Source organism: Salmo salar, chromosome 04 (assembly GCF_965601325.2).
Source record: "Salmo salar chromosome 04, fSalSal1, whole genome shotgun sequence".
Taxonomy (NCBI): Eukaryota; Metazoa; Chordata; class Actinopteri; order Salmoniformes; family Salmonidae; genus Salmo; species Salmo salar.
Window position 1 is genome coordinate 859,860 of NC_138294.1, and position 27,641 is coordinate 887,500.

Consider the following 27,641-nt stretch of genomic DNA (forward strand, 5'->3'; position numbering starts at 1 on the left):
GCCTCTGTCGTGGGCGCCGACGCCACCGCCCAGGTGGTCGACATCATTACCCAGCAGCCCCGTTCCTCACAGCATGCTCTGCAGCCTGGCGAGTCCGTGGACCTCAGTGGTGCCGCCTCGGAACAAGGAACGACTGCCCTCGGGACCTCCGGAACCATCTCCGGCGGCGAGGGAGGGGCGGGGACTCCTGAGTCGCCCAATGACAACGCAGTGGATGAGGACATGCTCAGCCACAGCTCCAGCGGGGCTAACGTTACCCCGGAAACGGCCGACTACGCCACACCGGAGAACGCGGAGATGCCCGACGGGCCCTTGCTGGGTCCCCTAGGGGACCCCTCGCTGCCCCCGAGCGCCGACTCATCACAGACCACCACAGAGGGGCCGGACTCGGCCGTCACGCCTTCAGACGTCGCTGAACTCGTAAGTCTGTCTGCCATGTAGGAGTTAGATTTATTATTAATAGAGAAGTATTTTGATTGATTTACTAGAAGCGAACACACTCGATTGTCCTCCGATGTTGCTGATCTGGGGGATTAGAGATTGGAGCTAACCATAGAATTAGACTCAGTAGAATGAACAAGGTTTCCCAGACCATGGAGCTAACCATAGAATTAGACTCAGTAGAATGGACAAGGTTTCCCAGACCATGGAGCTAACCATAGAATTAGACTCAGTAGAATGGACAAGGTTTCCCAGACCATGGAGCTAACCATAGAATTAGACTCAGTAGAATGGACAAGGTTTCCCAGACCATGGAGCTAACTATAGAATTAGACTCAGTAGAATGGACAAGGTTTCCCAGACCATGGAGCTAACCATAGAATTAGACTCAGTAGAATGGACAAGGTTTCCCAGACCATGGAGCTAACCATAGAATTAGACTCAGTAGAATGAACAAGGTTTCCCAGACCATGGAGCTAACCATAGAATTAGACTCAGTAGAATGGACAAGGTTTCCCAGACCATGGAGCTAACTATAGAATTAGACTCAGTAGAATGGACAAGGTTTCCCAGACCATGGAGCTAACCATAGAATTAGACTCAGTAGAATGGACAAGGTTTCCCAGACCATGGAGCTAACCATAGAATTAGACTCAGTAGAATGGACAAGGTTTCCCAGACCATGGAGCTAACCATAGAATTAGACTCAGTAGAATGGACAAGGTTTCCCAGACCATGGAGCTAACCATAGAATTAGACCCAGTAGAATGGACAAGGTTTCCCAGACCATGGAGCTAACCATAGAATTAGACTCAGTAGAATGGACAAGGTTTTCCAGACCATGGAGCTAACCATAGAATTAGACTCAGTAGAATGGACAAGGTTTCCCAGACCATGGAGCTAACCATAGAATTAGACTCAGTAGAATGAACAAGGTTTCCCAGACCATGGAGCTAACCATAGAATTAGACTCAGTAGAATGAACAAGGTTTCCCAGACCATGGAGCTAACCATAGAATTAGACTCAGTAGAATGGACAAGGTTTCCCAGACCATGGAGCTAACCATAGAATTAGACCCAGTAGAATGGACAAGGTTTCCCAGACCATGGAGCTAACCATAGAATTAGACTCAGTAGAATGGACAAGGTTTCCCAGACCATGGAGCTAACCATAGAATTAGACTCAGTAGAATGGACAAGGTTTCCCAGACCATGGAGCTAACCATAGAATTAGACTCAGTAGAATGGACAAGGTTTCCCAGACCATGGAGCTAACCATAGAATTAGACCTAGTAGAATGAACAAGGTTTCCCAGACCATGGAGCTAACCATAGAATTAGACTCAGTAGAATGGACAAGGTTTCCCAGACCATGGAGCTAACCATAGAATTAGACTCAGTAGAATGAACAAGGTTTCCCAGACCATGGAGCTAACCATAGAATTAGACTCAGTAGAATGAACAAGGTTTCCCAGACCATGGAGCTAACCATAGAATTAGACTCAGTAGAATGGACAAGGTTTCCCAGACCATGGAGCTAACCATAGAATTAGACCTAGTAGAATGAACAAGGTTTCCCAGACCATGGAGCTAACCATAGAATTAGACCTAGTAGAATGAACAAGGTTTCCCAGACCATGGAGCTGAACATAGAATTAGACTCAGTAGAATGCAGCGAACCCATCAGTGTTCAGGTTTCTGGTTGGGACCCACTAAATGCCGTTGTTGCATGTGTTAAACACTGAGGCTCACAATTGTTGGCGTAACGTTGCTTTGAATGGGAATGTCCGTTCTTCTAACTCTAATTCTATGGTCTGCCCTCCTCCCCACCCCCCACCCCGTGACACGCAGTCGCGTTCGCGGTTGCCACGGGTGATGGTGGAGCCGCCGTTTGAGGCCCCTCCCTCTCCGACCTCCACCGAGGGTCCAGACGCTTCCGACAGCGACTCTTCCGTCTACTCCTCCTCTTCCTCCTCTACCTCCTCCGCTGCTGCTGCTTCTTCTTCTTCCTCCCTCTCTTCTGGCGCCGACGCTTCCTCTAGCGGTAGTAGCAAGGTGATTGGCTGATTGGTTGATGATGTCAGAGGGGAGGGGGAAGGGAATACCTGGCTGTAGTTCCGTTTTGTTCGTCACTCTCGTCCGTCCGAACCCGCCCCCCTTTCCTTAAGACCGGTACGTGCACTCTACTCCCCCCTCTCTCGTTTCCATGGCAATCTGGAGTCAGGGATTTAACCCCTCCTGATTGGTTGCTTTCCCAATCCTTCTTGTTTGGTGATTATTAGTTTTCTTAGAAAGATGAAACTCTTCAGAAATCTAAAACTAATCCCCCTCTCCTTCCCCCTCTCCCCTCGCTCCCCCTCTCCTTCCCCCTCTCCCCTCGCTCCCCCTCTCCTTCCCCCTCTCCCCTCGCTCCCCCTCTCCTTCCCCCTCTCCCCTCGCTCCCCCTCTCCTTCCCCCTCTCCCCTCGCTCCCCCTCTCCTTCCCCCTCTCCCCTCGCTCCCCCTCTCCTTCCCCCTCTCCCCTCACTCCCCCTCTCCTTCCCCCTCTCCTTCCCCCTCTCCCCTCGCTCCCCCTCTCCTTCCCCCTCTCCCCTCGCTCCCCCTCTCCTTCCCCCTCTCCCCTCGCTCCCCCTCTCCTTCCCCCTCTCCCCTCGCTCCCCCTCTCCCCTCTCCCCTCGCTCCCCCTCTCCCCTCTCCCCTCGCTCCCCCTCTCCTTCCCCCTCTCCCCTCGCTCCCCCTCTCCTTCCCCCTCTCCCCTCGCTCCCCCTCTCCTTCCCCCTCTCCCCTCGCTCCCCCTCTCCTTCCCCCTCTTCCCTCGCTCCCCCTCTCCTCCCCTCCTTCCCCTCGCTCCCCCTCTCCTCCCCTCCTTCCCCTCCTTCCCCCTCTCCTCCCCTCGTTCCCCCTCTCCCCCTCTCCTCCCCTCGCTCCCCCTCTCCTCCCCCCCTTCCCCCTCTCCTCCCCTCCTTCCCCCTCTCCTCCCCTCTCCCCTCCTTCCCCCTCTCCTCCCCTCTTCCCTTGCTCCCCCTCTCCTCCCCTCGCTCCCCCTCTCCTCCCCCCCTTCCCCCTCTCCTCCCCTCGCTCCCCCTCTCCTCCCCTCCTTCCCCCTCTCCCCTCCTTCCCCTCCTCCCCCCTCTCCTCCCCTCCTTCCCCCTCTCCCCTCCTTCCCCCTCTCCTCCCCTCCTTCCCCCCTTGCTCCCCCTCTCCTGATCTAGTTATCTCTCTGCTTTTCTCTTGTGTTTTCTCTTGTTGGACTATGGAGTGAGTTCTGTAGGAACTGTTAATAACCCACATCATGGTTCCTCCTTTGTGCAGGTTGACTCAAACCCAGTTCAGTGTTTTAGTTATAGGGTTGCAAAAATCTGCAGACTTTTCCTGAAATCCTGGACGGGAAGATTTCCTGCTTATTCCCCTCTGATTCCGGGAATCTTCCAACTGGGATTTTGGGAAAACCTGGGAATTTAGGAAAAGTTGCCATAATTTTGCTTCCCAATTTAGAGATCTACCAATGTCCCCTGAATGCTACTCAATCCCAAAGGATGTTAAGCAGTAGACTGGTTATACCTTGTGGTTATACCCGGTAGACTGTGGTTATACCCTGCTGTTATACCCAGTAGACTGTGGTTATACCCTGCTGTTATACCCGGTAGACTGTGGTTATACCCGGTAGACTGTGGTTATACCCGGTAGACTGTGGTTATACCCGGTAGACTGTGGTTATACCCTGCTGTTATACCCGGTAGACTGTGGTTATACCCGGTAGACTGTGGTTATACCCGGTAGAGTGTGGTTATACCCGGTAGACTGGGTTTATACCCGGTAGAAGGTGGTTATACCCGGTAGACTGCGGTTATACCCTGTAGAAGGTTGTTACCTAACCAGCTGATTGTTGCCAGTAACTATGAAGACAGTAGACGTGTTCTTGTCTGCTGAACCAACATACTGGACTGGTTAAGTGTTGATTAATGAACCTCAGTCACTGATGTCTGTCTCTGTGTCTGTCTCTGTCTGTCTGTCTCTGTGTCTGTCTGTCTGTCTGTCTCTGTCTCTCTCTCTGTGTCTGTCTCTGTCTCTCTGTGTCTGTCTCTGTCTCTCTGTGTCTGTCTCTGTCTCTCTGTGTCTGTCTCTGTCTCTCTGTGTCTGTCTCTGTCTCTGTCTCTCTGTGTCTGTCTCTGTCTCTGTGTCTGTCTGTCTCTCTGTGTCTGTCTGTCTCTCTGTGTCTGTCTGTCTCTCTGTGTCTGTCTGTCTCTCTGTGTCTGTCTGTCTCTCTGTGTCTGTCTGTCTCTCTGTGTCTGTCTGTCTCTCTGTGTCTGTCTGTCTCTCTGTGTCTGTCTGTCTCTCTGTGTCTGTCTGTCTCTCTGTGTCTGTCTGTCTCTCTGTGTCTGTCTGTCTCTCTGTGTCTGTCTGTCTCTCTGTGTCTGTCTGTCTCTCTGTGTCTGTCTGTCTCTCTGTGTCTGTCTGTCTCTCTGTGTCTGTCTCTCTGTGTCTGTCTGTCTCTCTGTGTCTGTCTGTCTCTCTGTGTCTGTCTGTGTCTCTGTGTCTGTCTGTCTCTCTGTGTCTGTTTCTCTGTCTGTCTGTGTGTGTGTGTGTGTGTGTGTGTGTGTGTGTGTGTGTGTGTGTGTGTGTGTGTGTGTAGGTGTTGGACACCAGTGAGAGCCTGTATTCAGGGATGCAGATTGGAACTTTACAGGATGAGGAAGAAGAGGGAGCCGTACCTTCATCACACCCTGAACCCTTCTCCCAGTCCACACTGGGTACGACACACTACACGCGTTCTAAACACACACACACATGTTACATACAGTCACACACACACACCCTGACGTTGTTGTTGTTGTCGTAGCTCTGAGTAGACCCCACCTCCTAGAGGGCAGAGGTCACAACAGACAGGCCTCAGACAGCAGTGTGGATCACTTCATACCAAAGGAGGAACCAGCGGAGAACACAGAGCTGGAGAACAAGGTACACACACACACACACACACACAGACACAAACACACACACACACACACACACACAGAGAGAGACACGGACGCACACCGTACTGCACCTTTACACCGTTACCACCGTTACTACCACCTATACACCGTTACCACCGTTACTACCACCTATACACCTTTACACCGTTACCACCGTTACTACCACCTATACACCTTTACACCGTTACCACCGTTACTACCACCTATACACCGTTACCACCGTTACTACCACCTATACACCTTTACACCGTTACCACCGTTACTACCACCTATACACCTTTACACCGTTACCACCGTTACTACCACCTATACACCTTTACACCGTTACTACCGTTACTACCACCTATACACCTTTACACCGTTACTACCGTTACTACCACCTTTACACCGTTACCACCGTTACTACCACCTATACACCTTTACACCGTTACCACCGTTACTACCACCTATACACCTTTACACCGTTACTACCGTTACTACCACCTATACACCGTTACCACCGTTACTACCACCTATACACCTTTACACCGTTACCACCGTTACTACCACCTATACACCTTTACACCGTTACTACCGTTACTACCACCTATACACCTTTACACCGTTACTACCGTTACTACCACCTATACACCGTTACCACCGTTACTACCACCTATACACCTTTACACCGTTACAGACAAACATGGATCAGTCTTTGGGTGACAGTATGTTATTTATAAACTGAAGAGATTTAAAGTTTATAATATCTTATATAGTCTCCTAATGACGTCAGGTAAACCCCCACTAATTTATAATATCTTATATAGTCTCTTAATGACGTCAGGTAAACCCCCACTAATTTATAATATCTTATATAGTCTCCTAATGACGTCAGGTAAACCCCCACTAATTTATAATATCTTATATAGTCTCTTAATGACGTCAGGTAAACCCCCACTAATTTATAATATCTTATATAGTCTCCTAATGACGTCAGGTAAACCCCCACTAATTTATAATATCTTATATAGTCTCCTAATGACGTCAGGTAAACCCCCACTAATTTATAATATCTTATATAGTCTCCTAATGACGTCAGGTAAACCCCCACTAATTTATAATATCTTATATAGTCTCCTAATGACGTCAGGTAAACCCCCACTAATTTATAATATCTTATATAGTCTCCTAATGACGTCAGGTAAACCCCCACTAATTTATATCTTATATAGTCTGCCAATGACGTTAGATTAAACCCCCACTAATTTATAATATCTTATATAGTCTCCTAATGACGTCAGGTAAACCCCCACTAATTTATAATATCTTATATAGTCTCTTAATGACGTCAGGTAAACCCCCACTAATTTATAATATCTTATATAGTCTGCCAATGACGTTATATAGTCTCCTAATGACGTTAGATTAAACCCCCACTAATTTATAATATCTTATACAGTCTGACTGGTTGTGATTGATTCCACATTTGTCATTTCTGATTGGCTAATGTTGTTGTCAGTCTTATTTTGACTGGTTGTGATTGGTTAATTGTTGTTTCATCCCCCAGCCATCGAGGATAAAGGGTCCGATTGGCCACTACACAGACCAAGGGGCGGAGCCACTGGTTCACTGTGTACGACTCCTTTCTGCCTCCTTCCTGCTGACTGGACAGAAGAATGGTACGGGACCTGTGTGTGTCTCTGACCTGTGTGTGTCTCTGAACTGTGTGTGTCTCTGACCTGTGTGTGTCTCTGACCTGTGTGTGTCTCTGACCTGTGTGTGTGTGTGTGTGTGTGTGTGTGTGTGTGTGTGTGTGTGTGTGTGTGTGTGTGTGTGTGTGTGTGTGTGTGTGTGTGTGTCTCTCTCTGACCTGTGTGTGTGTGTGTGTCTCTCTGACCTGTGTGTGTGTGTGTCTCTCTGACCTGTGTGTGTGTGTGTGTGTGTGTGTCTGACCTGTGTGTGTGTGTGTGTGTGTGTGTCTGACCTGTGTGTGTGTGTGTGTGTCTGACCTGTGTGTGTGTGTGTCTGACCTGTGTGTGTGTGTGTGTCTGACCTGTGTGTGTGTGTGTCTGACCTGTGTGTGTGTGTGTGTCTGACCTGTGTGTGTGTGTGTGTCTCTCTGACCTGTGTGTGTGTCTGACCTGTGTGTGTGTGTGTCTGACCTGTGTGTGTGTGTCTGACCTGTGTGTGTGTGTCTGACCTGTGTGTGTGTGTCTGACCTGTGTGTGTGTGTCTCTCTGACCTGTGTGTGTGTGTCTCTCTGACCTGTGTGTGTGTGTGTGTGTGTGTCTGACCTGTATGTGTGTGTGTCTGACCTGTATGTGTGTGTGTCTGACCTGTGTGTGTGTCTCTCTGACCTGTGTGTGTGTCTGACCTGTGTGTGTGTGTGTCTGACCTGTGTGTGTGTGTGTGTGTCTCTCTGACCTGTGTGTGTGTGTCTCTCTGACCTGTGTGTGTGTGTCTCTCTGACCTGTGTGTGTGTCTGACCTGTGTGTGTGTGTGTGTGTCTCTCTGACCTGTGTGTGTGTCTGACCTGTGTGTGTCTCTGAACTGTGTGTGTCTCTGACCTGTGTGTGTCTCTGACCTGTGTGTGTCTCTGACCTGTGTGTGTCTCTGAACTGTGTGTGTCTCTGACCTGTGTGTGTCTCTGACCTGTGTGTGTCTCTGACCTGTGTGTGTGTGTGTGTGTGTGTGTGTGTGTGTGTGTGTGTGTGTGTGTGTGTGTGTGTGTGTGTGTGTGTGTCTCTCTGACCTGTGTGTGTGTGTGTCTCTCTGACCTGTGTGTGTGTGTGTGTGTGTGTGTCTGACCTGTGTGTGTGTGTGTGTGTGTGTGTCTGACCTGTGTGTGTGTGTGTGTGTCTGACCTGTGTGTGTGTGTGTCTGACCTGTGTGTGTGTGTGTGTCTGACCTGTGTGTGTGTGTGTCTGACCTGTGTGTGTGTGTGTGTCTGACCTGTGTGTGTGTGTGTGTCTCTCTGACCTGTCTGTGTGTCTGACCTGTGTGTGTGTGTGTCTGACCTGTGTGTGTGTGTCTGACCTGTGTGTGTGTGTCTGACCTGTGTGTGTGTGTCTCTCTGACCTGTGTGTGTGTGTCTCTCTGACCTGTGTGTGTGTGTGTGTCTGACCTGTATGTGTGTGTGTCTGACCTGTATGTGTGTGTGTCTGACCTGTGTGTGTGTCTCTCTGACCTGTGTGTGTGTCTGACCTGTGTGTGTGTGTGTCTGACCTGTGTGTGTGTGTGTGTGTCTCTCTGACCTGTGTGTGTGTGTCTCTCTGACCTGTGTGTGTGTGTCTCTCTGACCTGTGTGTGTGTCTGACCTGTGTGTGTGTGTGTGTGTCTCTCTGACCTGTGTGTGTGTGTCTGACCTGTGTGTGTGTGTGTGTGTGTGTGTGTGTGTGTGTGTGTGTGTGTGTGTGTGTGTGTCTGACCTGTGTGTGTGTGTCTGACCTGTGTGTGTGTGTGTGTCTCTCTGACCTGTGTGTGTGTCTGACCTGTGTGTGTGTGTGTGTCTGACCTGTGTGTGTGTGTGTGTGTGTGTGTGTGTGTGTGTGTGTGTGTCTCTCTGACCTGTGTGTCTCTCTGACCTGTGTGTCTCTCTGACCTGTGTGTGTGTGTGTCTGACCTGTGTGTGTGTGTGTGTCTGACCTGTGTGTGTGTGTGTGTCTGACCTGTGTGTGTGTGTCTCTCTGACCTGTGTGTGTGTGTGTCTCTCTGACCTGTGTGTGTGTGTGTGTGTGTGTCTGACCTGTGTGTGTGTGTGTCTGACCTGTGTGTGTGTATCTGACCTGTGTGTCTGACCTGTGTGTGTGTGTGTGTGTCTCTCTGACCTGTGTGTGTGTGTGTGTCCGATCTGTGTGTGTGTGTGTCTGACCTGTGTGTGTGTGTCTGACCTGTGTGTGTGTGTGTGTGTGTGTGTGTGTGTGTCTCTCTCTCTGACCTGTGTGTGTGTGTGTGTCTCTCTGACCTGTGTGTGTGTGTGTGTCTGACCTGTGTGTGTGTGTGTCTGACCTGTGTGTGTGTGTGTGTCTGACCTGTGTGTGTGGTGTGTGTGTGTGTGTGTGTGTGTGTGTGTGTGTGTGTGTGTGTGTGTGTGTGTGTCTCTGACCTGTGTGTCTCTCTGACCTGTGTGTGTGTGTGTGTCTCTCTGACCTGTGTGTCTCTCTGACCTGTGTGTCTCTCTGACCTGTGTGTGTGTGTGTGTGTGTGTGTGTGTGTGTGTGTGTGTGTGTGTGTGTGTGTGTGTGTGCAGGGCTGGTCTCTGATAAAGAGGTCCGTGTCAGTGTGAAGGTTCTAGCAGTCAGCTGTATTGGAGCAGCAGCTGCTCTTCATCCTGAAGTCTTCTTCAACTCTCTGTACCTGGAACCACTGGAGGGAGTTTCACAGCAGGGTAGGAACACTACTACACACACTACTACTACACACACTACTACTACACACACTACTACTACACACCACTACTACACACCACTACTACACACCACTACTACACACTACTACTACACACACTACTACACACACTACTACTACACACACTACTACTACACACTACTACTACACACACTACTACTACACACACTACACTACTACACACTACTACTACTACACACACTACTACTACACTACTACTACTACACACACTACTACTACACACACCACTACTACACACACTACTACTACACACACTACTACTACACACACTACTACTACTATACACCACTATCATACACACTACTACACTACACCACTACTACACCACTACTACTACTACACACACTACGACTACACACCACTACTACTACTATACACTACTACACACCACTACTACTACTACACACCACTACTACTACTACTACACACACTACGACTACACACCACTACTACTACTATACACTACTACACACCACTACTACTACTACACACCACTACTACTACTATACACTACTACACACCACTACTATACACACACCACTACTATACACACACCACTACTATACACACCACTACTACACACCACTACTACACACACTACTACACACACACCACTACTACACACACACACCACTACTACTACTACTACTACTACACACTACTACACACTACTACACACACACTACTACTACACACACTACTACTACACACTACTACACACTACTACTACACACTACTACACACCACTACTACACACTACTACACACTACTACACACTACTACTACTACACACTACTACTACACACCACTACTACACACTACTACACACACTACTACTACTACACACACTACTACACACCACTACTACACACTACTACTACACACACACACTACTACTACACACACACACTACTACTACACACACTACTACTACACACTCCCACACACACTACTACACACCACCACCACCACTACTACTACTACACACACACACTACTACTACACACTACTACTACTACTACACACACACACTACTACACACACTACTACTACACACCACTACTACACACACACTACTACACACTACTACACACTACTACTACACACACACTACACACACACTACTACTACACACACTACTACTACACACACTACTACACACCACTACTACACACTACTACTACACACACACACTACTACTACACACACACACTACTACTACACACACTACTACACACACTCCCACACACACTACTACACACCACCACCACCACTACTACTACTACACACACTACTACTACACACTACTACTACTACTACACACACACACTACTACACACACTACTACTACACACCACTACTACACACACACTACTACACACTACTACTACACACACACTACACACACACTACACACACACTACTACTACACTACTACTACACACCACTACTACACACCACTACTACTACACACTACTACTACACACACTACTACACACTACTACTACACACACTACTACACACACACTACTACTACACACACACTACTACTACACACTACTACTACTACACACACACACTACTACACACACTACTACTACACAACACTACTACACAAACACTACTACACACTACTACTACACACTACTACTACACACTATTACACACTACTACTACACACTACTACTACACACAACACTACTACACACAACACTACTACACACACACTACTACACACCACTACTACTACTACACACTACTACACACACTACACTACTACACACTACTACTACACACTACTACTACACACACTACACACACACTACTACACACTACTACTACACACTACTACTACACACAACACTACTACACACCACTACTACTACACACTACTACTACACACACTACACTACTACTACACACACACTACTACTACACACACTACTACTACACACACTACTACTACACACACTACTACTACACACAACTACTACTACACACCACTACTACACACCACTACTACTACACACTACTACTACACACACTACTACACACACTACTACTACACACACTACTACTACACACTACTACTACACACACTACTACTACACACACTACACTACTACACACTACTACTACTACACACACTACTACTACTACTACTACACACACTACTACTACACACACCACTACTACACACACTACTACTACACACACTACTACTACTACACACTACTACACACCACTACTACTACTACACACCACTACTACTACTACTACACACACTACGACTACACACCACTACTACTACTATACACTACTACACACCACTACTACTACTACACACCACTACTACTACTATACACTACTACACACCACTACTATACACACACCACTACTATACACACACCACTACTATACACACCACTACTACACACCACTACTACACACACTACTACACACACACCACTACTACACACACACACCACTACTACACACACACTACTATACACACACCACTACTATACACACCACTACTACACACACTACTACTACACACACTACTACTACACACCACTACTATACACACACTACTACTACACACACTACTACACACACACACCACTACTACTATACACTACTACACACCACTACTACTACTACACACCACTACTACTACTACACACACTACGACTACACACCACTACTACTACTATACACTACTACACACCACTACTACTACTACACACCACTACTACTACTATACACTACTACACACCACTACTATACACACACCACTACTATACACACACCACTACTATACACACCACTACTACACACCACTACTACACACACTACTACTACACACACTACTACTACACACACTACTACTACACACACTACTACACACACTACTACTACACACTACTACTACACACACTACTACTACACACACTACTACTACACACTACTACTACACACACTACTACTACACACACTACTACTACACACACTACTACTACTACACACACTACTACACACTACTACTACACACACTACTACTACACACACTACACACACTACTACTACACACACTACTACTACACACACTACTACTACACACACTACTACTACACACACTACTACTACACACACTACTACTACACACTACTACTACACACCACCACCACTACTACTACTACTACACACACTACTACTACACACACTACTACTACACACCTACTACTACACACACTACTACTACACACACTACTACTACACACACTACTACTACACACACTACTACTACACACACTACTACTACACACACTACTACTACTACTACACACACTACTACTACTACACACACTACTACTACTACACACACTACTACTACACACACTACTACTACACACACCACTACTACTACTACTACACACACACACTACTACTACACACTACTACTACACACACTACACACACTACTACTACACACACTACTACTACACACACTACTACTACACACACTACTACTACACACACTACTACTCCACCACACCACACTACTACTACTACACCACTACTACTACACACACTACTACTACACACCCTACTACTACACACACTACTACTACACACACCACTACTACACACACACACACACACTACTACTACACACACTACTACACACTACTACTACACACCACTACTACACACACTAGTACACACTACTACACACTACTACACACACCACCACCACCACTACTACTACACACTACTACACACTACTACACACTACTACTACACACACTACTACTCACACACTACTACTACACACACTACTACTACACACACTACTACTACACACTACTACTACACACTACTACACACACACTACTACACACACACTACACACTACTACACACCACTACTACACACTACTACTACACACACACTACTACACACTACCACCACCACTACTACTACTACTACACACTACTACACACTACTACACACTACTACACACACACTACTACTACACACTACTACTACACAAACTACACCACACTACTACTACACACACTACACACACACTACTACTACACTACACTACACACACTACTACACACCACTACTACACACCACTACTACTACACACACTACTACACACACTACCACTACTACACACCACTACTACACACTACTACTACACACACACTACTACACACTACCACCACCACTACTACTACTACTACACACTACTACACACTACTACACACACACTACTACTACACACACTACTACTACACACTACTACACACTACTACTACACACTACTACACACCACTACTACACACTACTACACACTACTGCACACTACTACTACTACACACTACTACTACACACCACTACTACACACTACTACACACACACTACTACTACACACACTACTACACACCACTACTACACACTACTACTACACACACACACTACTACTACACACACACACTACTACTACACACACTACTACACACACTCCCACACACACTACTACACACCACCACCACCACTACTACTACTACCACACACACTACTACTACACACTACTACTACTACTACACACACACACTACTACACACACTACTACTACACACCACTACTACACACACACTACTACACACTACTACTACACACACACTACACACACACTACTACTACACTACTACTACACACACTACTACACACCACTACTACACACTACTACTACACACACACACTACTACTACACACACACACTACTACTACACACACTACTACACACACTCCACACACACTACTACACACCACCACCACCACTACTACTACTACACACACACACTACTACTACACACTACTACTACTACTACACACACACACTACTACACACACTACTACTACACACCACTACTACACACACACTACTACACACTACTACTACACACACACTCACCACTACACACACTACTACTACACACTACTACACACCACTACTACACACCACTACTACTACACACTACTACTACACACACTACTACACACCACCACCACCACCACTACTACTACTACACACACACACTACTACTACACACTACTACTACTACACACACACACTACTACACACACTACTACTACACAAACACTACTACACACTATTACACACTACTACTACACACTACTACTACACACAACACTACTACACACAACACTACTACACACCACTACTACTACTACACACTACTACTACACACACTACTACACACACTACACTACTACACACTACTACTACACACTACTACTACACACACTACACACACACTACTACACACTACTACTACACACTACTACTACACACAACACTACTACACACCACTACTACTACACACTACTACTACACACACTACACTACTACTACACACCACTACTACTACACACACCACTACTACACACACTACTACTACACACACTACTACTACTACACACCACTACTACACACCACTACTACACACCACTACTACTACACACTACTACTACACACACTACTACACACACTACTACTACACACACTACTACTACACACTACTACTACACACACTACTACTACACACACTACTACACACCACTACCACCACCACTACTACTACTACACACACACACTACTACTACACACTACTACTACTACACACACACTACTACACACACTACTACTACACAACACTACTACACACTATTACACACTACTACTAACTACTACACACACTACTACTACACACACTACTACTACACACCACTACTACACACCACTACTACACACCACTACTACACACTACTACTACACACACTACTACACACACTACTACTACACACACTACTACTACACACTACTACTACACACACTACTACTACACACACTACACTACTACACACTACTACTACTACACACACTACTCACACTACTACTACACACCACTACTACACACCACTACTACACACCACTACTACACACTACTACTACACACACTACTACACACACTACTACTACACACACTACTACTACACACCACTACTACACACACTACTACTACACACACTACTACTACACACACTACTACTACTATACACCACTATCATACACACTACTACACACACCACTACACACCACTACTACTACACACCACTACTACTACTACACACACTACGACTACACACCACTACTACTACTATACACTACTACACACCACTACTACTACTACACACCACTACTACTACTACTACACACACTACGACTACACACCACTACTACTACTATACACTACTACACACCACTACTACTACTACACACCACTACTACTACTATACACTACTACACACCACTACTATACACACACCACTACTATACACACACCACTACTATACACACCACTACTACACACCACTACTACACACACTACTACACACACACCACTACTACACACCACTACTACACACCACTACTACTACACACTACTACTACACACACTACTACACACTACTACTACACACACTACTACACACTACTACTACACACACTACTACACACTACTACTACACACACACTACTACTACACACTACTACTACACACACTACTACTACACACACTACTACACACCACCACCACCACCACACTACTACTACTACACACACACACTACTACTACACACTACTACTACTACACACACACACTACTACACACACTACTACTACACAACACTACTACACACTATACACACTACTACTCACACACTACTACTACACACAACACTACTACACACACACTACTACACACCACTACTACACACACACTACTACTACACACACTACTACACACACACACTACTACACACTACTACTACACACTACTACTACACACACTACACACACACTACTACACACTACTACTACACACCTACTACTACACACAACACTACTACACACCACTACTACTACACACTACTACTACACACACTACACTACTACTACACACACACTACTACTACTACTACACACACTACTACTACACACACCACTACTACACACACTACTACTACACACACTACTACTACACACACTACTACTACACACACTACTACTACACACCACTACTACACACCACTACTACACACCACTACTACACACTACTACTACACACACTACTACACACACTACTACTACACACACTACTACTACACACTACTACTACACACACTACTACTACACACACTACACTACTACACACTACTACTACTACACACACTACTACTACTACTACTACTACACACACTACTACTACACACACCACTACTACACACACTACTACTACACACACTACTACTACACACACTACTACTACTATACACCACTATCATACACACTACTACACACACCACTACACACCACTACTACTACCACCACACTACTACTACACACACTACGACTACACACCACTACTACTACTATACACTACTACACACCACTACTACTACTACACACCACTACTACTACTACTACACACACTACGACTACACACCACTACTACTACTATACACTACTACACACCACTACTACTACTACACACCACTACTACTACTATACACTACTACACACCACTACTATACACACACCACTACTATACACACACCACTACTATACACACCACTACTACACACCACTACTACACACACTACTACACACACACCACTACTACACACACACACCACCTACTACTACTACTACTACACACTACTACACACTACTACACACACACTACTACTACACACACTACTACTACACACTACTACACACTACTACTACACACTACTACACACCACTACTACACACTACTACACACTACTACACACTACTACTACTACACACTACTACTACACACCACTACTACACACTACTACACACACTACTACTACTACACACACTACTACACACCACTACTACACACTACTACTACACACACACACTACTACTACACACACACACTACTACTACACACACTACTACACACACTCCCACACACACTACTACACACCACCACCACCACTACTACTACTACACACACACACTACTACTACACACTACTACTACTACTACACACACACACTACTACACACACTACTACTACACACCACTACTACACACACACTACTACACACTACTACACACTACTACTACACACACACTACACACACACTACTACTACACACACTACTACTACACACACTACTACACACCACTACTACACACTACTACTACACACACACACTACTACTACACACACACACTACTACACACCACTACTACTACACACTACTACTACACACACTACACTACTACTACACACACACTACTACTACTACACACACACTACTACTACACACACCACTACTACACACACACTACTACACACACTACTACTACACACACTACTACTACACACACTACTACTACACACCACTACTACACACCACTACTACACACTACTACTACACACTACTACTACACACACACTACTACACACACTACTACTACACACACTACCACCACTACTACACACACTACTACTACACACACTACTACACACTACTACTACCACACTACTACTACACACTACTACTACACACACTACTACTACACACACTACTACTACACACACTACTACTACACACACTACTACACACCTACTACACACACTACTACTACACACTACTACACACACTACTACTACACACACTACTACTACACACACTACTACTACACACACTACTACTACACACCACTACTACACACTACTACTACACACCACACACTACTACTACTACTACACACACTACTACTACACACACTACTACTACACACCCTACTACTACACACACTACTACTACACACACTACTACACACCACTACTACTACACACACTACTACTACACACACTACTACTACACACACTACTACTACTACTACACACACTACTACTACTACACACACACTACTACTACACACACTACTACTACACACACTACTACTACACACCACCACTACACTACTACTACACACACACACTACTACTACACACTACTACTACACACACTACACACACTACTACTACACACACTACTACTACACACACTACTACTACACACACTACTACTACACACACTACTACTACACACACTACTACTACACACACCACTACTACTACTACTACTACACACACTACTACTACACACACTACTACTACACACCTACTACTACACACACTACTACTACACACACTACTACTACACACACTACTACTACACACACTACTACACACACTACTACTACACACACTACTACTACACACACACACTACTACTACACACTACTACTACTACTACACACACACACTACTACACACACTACTACTACACACCACTACTACACACACACTACTACACACTACTACACACTACTACTACACACACACTACACACACACTACTACTACACTACTACTACACACCACTACTACACACCACTACTACACACCACTACTACTACACACTACTACTACACACACTACTACACACTACTACTACACACACTACTACACACTACTACTACACACACTACTACACACTACTACTACACACACACTACTACTACACACTACTACTACACACACTACTACTACACACACTACTACACACCACCACCACCACCACTACTACTACTACACACACACACTACTACTACACACTACTACTACTACACACACACACTACTACACACACTACTACTACACAAACACTACTACACACTATTACACACTACTACTACACACTACTACTACACACAACACTACTACACACAACACTACTACACACCACTACTACTACTACACACTACTACTACACACACTACTACACACACTACACTACTACACACTACTACTACACACTACTACTACACACACTACACACACACTACTACACACTACTACTACACACTACTACTACACACAACACTACTACACACCACTACTACTACACACTACTACTACACACACTACACTACTACTACACACACACTACTACTACTACTACACACACTACTACTACACACACCACTACTACACACACTACTACTACACACACTACTACTACACACACTACTACTACACACACTACTACTACACACCACTACTACACACCACTACTACACACCACTACTACACACTACTACTACACACACTACTACACACACTACTACTACACACACTACTACTACACACTACTACTACACACACTACTACTACACACACTACACTACTACACACTACTACTACTACACACACTACTACTACTACACACACTACTACTACTACTACTACTACACACACCACTACTACACACACTACTACTACACACACTACTACTACACACACTACTACTACTATACACCACTATCATACACACTACTACACACACCACTACACACCACTACTACTACACACCACTACTACTACTACACACACTACGACTACACACCACTACTACTACTATACACTACTACACACCACTACTACTACTACACACCACTACTACTACTACTACACACACTACGACTACACACCACTACTACTACTATACACTACTACACACCACTACTACTACTACACACCACTACTACTACTATACACTACTACACACCACTACTATACACACACCACTACTATACACACACCACTACTATACACACCACTACTACACACCACTACTACACACACTACTACACACACACCACTACTACACACACACACCACTACTACTACTACTACTACACACTACTACACACTACTACACACACACTACTACTACACACACTACTACTACACACTACTACACACTACTACTACACACTACTACACACCACTACTACACACTACTACACACTACTACTACTACACACTACTACTACACACCACTACTACACACTACTACACACACTACTACTACACACACTACTACTACACACACTACTACACACCACTACTACACACTACTACTACACACACACACTACTACTACACACACACACTACTACTACACACACTACTACACACACTCCCACACACACTACTACACACCACCACCACCACTACTACTACTACACACACACACACTACTACTACACACTACTACTACTACTACACACACACACTACTACACACACTACTACTACACACCACTACTACACACACACTACTACACACTACTACACACTACTACTACACACACACTACACACACACTACTACTACACACACTACTACTACACACACTACTACACACCACTACTACACACTACTACTACACACACACACTACTACTACACACAACACTACTACACACCACTACTACTACACACTACTACTACACACACTACACTACTACTACACACACACTACTACTACTACTACACACACTACTACTACACACACCACTACTACACACACTACTACTACACACACTACTACTACACACACTACTACTACACACACTACTACTACACACCACTACTACACACCACTACTACACACCACTACTACACACTACTACTACACACACTACTACACACACTACTACTACACACACTACTACTACTACACACTACTACTACACACACTACTACTACACACACTACACTACTACACACTACTACTACTACACACACTACTACTACTACTACTACTACACACACTACTACTACACACACCACTACTACACACACTACTACTACACACACTACTACTACACACACTACTACTACTATACACCACTATCATACACACTACTACACACACCACTACACACCACTACTACTACACACCACTACTACTACTACACACACTACGACTACACACCACTACTACTACTATACACTACTACACACCACTACTACTACTACACACCACTACTACTACTACTACACACACTACGACTACACACCACTACTACTACTATACACTACTACACACCACTACTACTACTACACACCACTACTACTACTATACACTACTACACACCACTACTATACACACACCACTACTATACACACACCACTACTATACACACCACTACTACACACCACTACTACACACACTACTACACACACACCACTACTACACACACACACCACTACTACTACTACTACTACACACTACTACACACTACTACACACACACTACTACTACACACACTACTACTACACACTACTACACACTACTACTACACACTACTACACACCCACCTACTACACACTACTACACACTACTACTACTACACACTACTACTACACACCACTACTACACACTACTACACACACTACTACTACTACACACACTACTACACACCACTACTACACACTACTACTACACACACACACTACTACTACACACACACACTACTACTACACACACTACTACACACACTCCCACACACACTACTACACACCACCACCACCACTACTACTACTACACACACACACACTACTACTACACACTACTACTACTACTACACACACACACTACTACACACACTACTACTACACACCACTACTACACACACACTACTACACACTACTACACACTACTACTACACACACACTACACACACACTACTACTACACACACTACTACTACACACACTACTACACACCACTACTACACACTACTACTACACACACACACTACTACTACACACAACACTACTACACACCACTACTACTACACACTACTACTACACACACTACACTACTACTACACACACACTACTACTACTACTACACACACTACTACTACACACACCACTACTACACACACTACTACTACACACACTACTACTACACACACTACTACTACACACACTACTACTACACACCACTACTACACACCACTACTACACACCACTACTACACACTACTACTACACACACTACTACACACACTACTACTACACACACTACACTACTACACACTACTACTACTACACACACTACTACTACTACTACTACTACACACACTACTACTACACACACCACTACTACACACACTACTACTACACACACTACTACTACACACACTACTACTACTATACACCACTATCATACACACTACTACACACACCACTACACACCACTACTACTACACACCACTACTACTACTACACACACTACGACTACACACCACTACTACTACTATACACTACTACACACCACTACTACTACTACACACACACACACTACTACTACTACACACCACTACTACTACTATACACTACTACACACCACTACTACTACACACACCACTACTACTACCACACTACCACTACTATACACACCACTACTACACACCACTACTACACACCACTACTACACTACACACACTACTACACTACTACACACCACCACTACTACTACTACTACTACACACTACTACACACTACTACACACACACTACTACTACACACACTACTACTACACACTACTACACACTACTACTACACACTACTACACACCACTACTACACACTACTACACACTACTACACTACTACACACTACTACTACACACCACTACTACACACTACTACACACACTACTACTACACACACTACTACTACACACACTACTACACACCACTACTACACACTACTACTACACACACACACTACTACTACACACACACACTACTACTACACACACTACTACACACACTCCCACACACACTACTACACACCACCACCACCACTACTACTACTACACACACACACTACTACTACACACTACTACTACTACTACACACACACACTACTACACACACTACTACTACACACCACTACTACACACACACTACTACACACTACTACTACACACACACTACACACACACTACACACACACTACTACTACACTACTACTACACACCACTACTACCACTACTACACACCACTACTACACACTACTACTACACACACTACTACACACTACTACTACACACACTACTACACACACACTACTACTACACACACTACTACTACACACACTACTACACACCACCACCACCACCACTACTACTACTACACACACACACTACTACTACACACTACTACTACTACACACACACACTACTACACACACTACTACTACACAAACACTACTACACAAACACTACTACACACTACTACTACACACTACTACTACACAACACACTACTACTACACACTACTACTACACACAACACTACTACACACAACACTACTACACACAACACTACTACACACACTACTACTACACACACTACTACACACACTACACTACTACACACTACTACTACACACTACTACTACACACACTACACACACACTACTACACACTACTACTACACACTACTACTACACACAACACTACTACACACCACTACTACTACACACTACTACTACACACACTACACTACTACTACACACACACTACTACTACACACACCACTACTACACACACTACTACTACACACACTACTACTACACACACTACTACTACACACACACTACTACACACCACTACTACACACCACTACTACACACCACTACTACTACACACTACTACTACACACACTACTACACACACTACTACTACACACACTACTACTACACACTACTACTACACACACTACTACTACACACACTACACTACTACACACTACTACTACTACACACACTACTACTCACACACCACTACTACACACACTACTACTACACACACTACTACTACACACACTACTACTACTATACACCACTATCATACACACTACTACACACACCACTACACACCACTACTACTACACACCACTACTACTACTACACACACTACGACTACACACCACTACTACTACTATACACTACTACACACCACTACTACTACTACACACCACTACTACTACTACTACACACACTACGACTACACACCACTACTACTACTATACACTACTACACACCACTACTACTACTACACACCACTACTACTACTATACACTACTACACACCACTACTATACACACACCACTACTATACACACACCACTACTATACACACCACTACTACACACCACTACTACACACACTACTACACACACACCACTACTACACACACACACCACTACTACACACACACTACTATACACACACCACTACTATACACACCACTACTACACACACTACTACTACACACACTACTACTACACACCACTACTATACACACACTACTACTACACACACTACTACACACACACACCACTACTACTATACACTACTACACACCACTACTACTACTACACACCACTACTACTACTACACACACTACGACTACACACCACTACTACTACTATACACTACTACACACCACTACTACTACTACACACCACTACTACTACTATACACTACTACACACCACTACTATACACACACCACTACTATACACACACCACTACTATACACACCACTACTACACACCACTACTACACACACTACTACACACACACCACTACTACACACACACACCACTACTACACACACACTACTATACACACACCACTACTATACACACCACTACTACACACACTACTACTACACACACTACTACTACACACCACTACTACTACACACACTACTACTACACACACTACTACACACACACACCACTACTACACACACACTACTATACACACCACGACACTACACACACCGTACGACTACACACACCGCTACTACACACACCACACTACTACACACACACACTTCTACACACCCTCACCCCTCTCTCTCTGTCTCTCTGTCTCTCTCTCTGTCTCTCTCTCTGTCTCTGTCTCTCTCTCTCGCTCTGTCTCTCTCTCGCGCTCTCTCTCTCTCTCTCTCTCTGTCTCTGCGTCTCTCTCTCTCTCTGTGTCTCTCTCTCTCTCTCTCTCTCTCTCTCTGTGTCTCTCTCTCTCTCTCTCTCTCTCTCTGTGTCTCTCTCTGTGTCTCTCTCTCTCTCTCTCTCTCTCTCTGTGTCTCTCTCTCTCTCTCTCTCTCTCTCTGTGTCTCTCTCTCTCTCTCTCTCTCTCTGTCTCTCTGTGTCTCTCTCTCTCTCTGTGTCTCTCTCTCTCTCTCTCTCTGTCTCTCTCTGTCTCTCTCTGTCTCTCTCTCTGTCTCTCTCTCTGTCTCTCTCTCTGTCTCTCTCTCTCTCTCTGTCTCTCTCTCTCTGCCTCTGTGTCTCTCTGTCTCTCTCTCTCTCTGTCTCTGTGTCTCTCTCTCTCTGTCTCTGTCTCTGTGTCTCTGTCTCTGTGTCTCTGTGTCTCTGTCTCTGTCTCTCTCTCTCTGTCTCTCTCTCTCTCTCTCTCTCTCTCTCTCTCTCTCTGTCTCTCTCTCTGTCTCTCTGTCTCTCTCTCTCTCTCTGTCTCTCTCTCTGTGTCTCTCTGTCTCTCTCTCTCTCTCTCTCTCTGTGTCTCTCTCTCTCTCTCTCTCTCTGTGTCTCTCTCTCTCTCTCTCTCTCTCTGTGTCTCTCTCTCTCTCTCTCTCTGTGTCTCTCTCTCTCTCTCTCTCTCTCTGTGTCTCTCTCTCTCTCTGTGTCTCTCTGTGTCTCTCTCTCTGTGTCTCTCTCTCTCTCTCTCTCTCTCTCTCTCTCTCTCTGTCTCTGTGTCTCTCTCTCTCTCTCTCTCTCTGTCTCTGTGTCTCTCTCTCTCTCTCTGTCTCTCTGTCTACAGAGCAGCAGTATATCAGTGATGTATTGTGTCTGGTCAGCCATGGAGACCCTCAGGTCAGAGGTGTTACAGGGGTGTTGTGTGGTGCTGTAATCCACTCTGCTCTCACCAAGACCCGTTACAACATACACAGCTGGATGACCAGCGTCCACACCTCTACAGGTAGGAACTCATTATGTTACTGAGATTCCCCTGAAACCCACTGGGACTGTGTATTGTCCAGTTAACACCAGTCACCAACACCAGCATTATCTCTCTGTCACATGGTGGCTTTGGTCTACTCTCCTCCCTCTCTCATCTCCTCTCCCTCCCTCTCCCCTCTCTGTCATCTCCTCTCCCTTTCCCCTCTCTCTCATCTCCTCTCCCCTCTCTCTCATCTCCTCTCCCCTCTCTCTCATCTCCTCTCCCCTCTCTCTCATCTCCTCTCCCCTCTCTCTCATCTCCTCTCCCTCCCTCTCCCTTTCATCTCCTCTCCCCTCTCTCTCATCTCCTCTCCCTCCCTCTCCCTTTCCCCTCTCTGTCATCTCCTCTCCCCTCTGTCATCTCCTCTCCCTTTCCCCTCTCTCTCATCTCCTCTCCCCTCTCTCTCATCTCCTCTCCCCTCTCTCTCATCTCCGCTCCCCTCTCTCTCATCTCCTCTCCCCTCTCTCTCATCTCCTCTCCCCTCTCTGTCATCTCCTCTCCCCTCTGTCATCTCCTCTCCCCTCTCTGTCATCTCCTCTCCCCTCTCTGTCATCTCCTCTCCCCTCTCTGTCATCTCCTCTCCCCTCTCTGTCATCTCCTCTCCCTCCCTCTCCCTTTCGCCTCTGTCATCTCCTCTCCCCTCTCTGTCATCTCCTCTCCCCTCTCTGTCATCTCCTCTCCCCTCTCTGTCATCTCCTCTCCCCTCTCTGTCATCTCCTCTCCCTTTCCCCTCTCTCTCCTTCCTCTCCTTCCTCTCCTCCCCCTCCTCCCCCTCCTCTCTCTC

General features: G+C 45.3%; 1 protein-coding gene across 1 annotated transcript in view; it reads left to right on the forward strand.

Annotated features, from left to right (window-relative positions):
- The window catches only part of LOC106596941 (huntingtin), a 132,081-nt gene that overhangs the window by 41,290 nt on the left and 63,150 nt on the right, over positions 1-27,641 (forward strand). Inside the window, exons 12-17 of the mRNA XM_082973969.1 lie at positions 2-420; positions 5,073-5,190; positions 5,280-5,398; positions 6,962-7,073; positions 9,644-9,781; positions 26,678-26,836. Of these exons, the coding sequence (XP_082830095.1) occupies positions 2-420; positions 5,073-5,190; positions 5,280-5,398; positions 6,962-7,073; positions 9,644-9,781; positions 26,678-26,836 (1,065 nt within the window). The remainder of the gene's footprint in view (position 1; positions 421-5,072; positions 5,191-5,279; positions 5,399-6,961; positions 7,074-9,643; positions 9,782-26,677; positions 26,837-27,641) is intronic.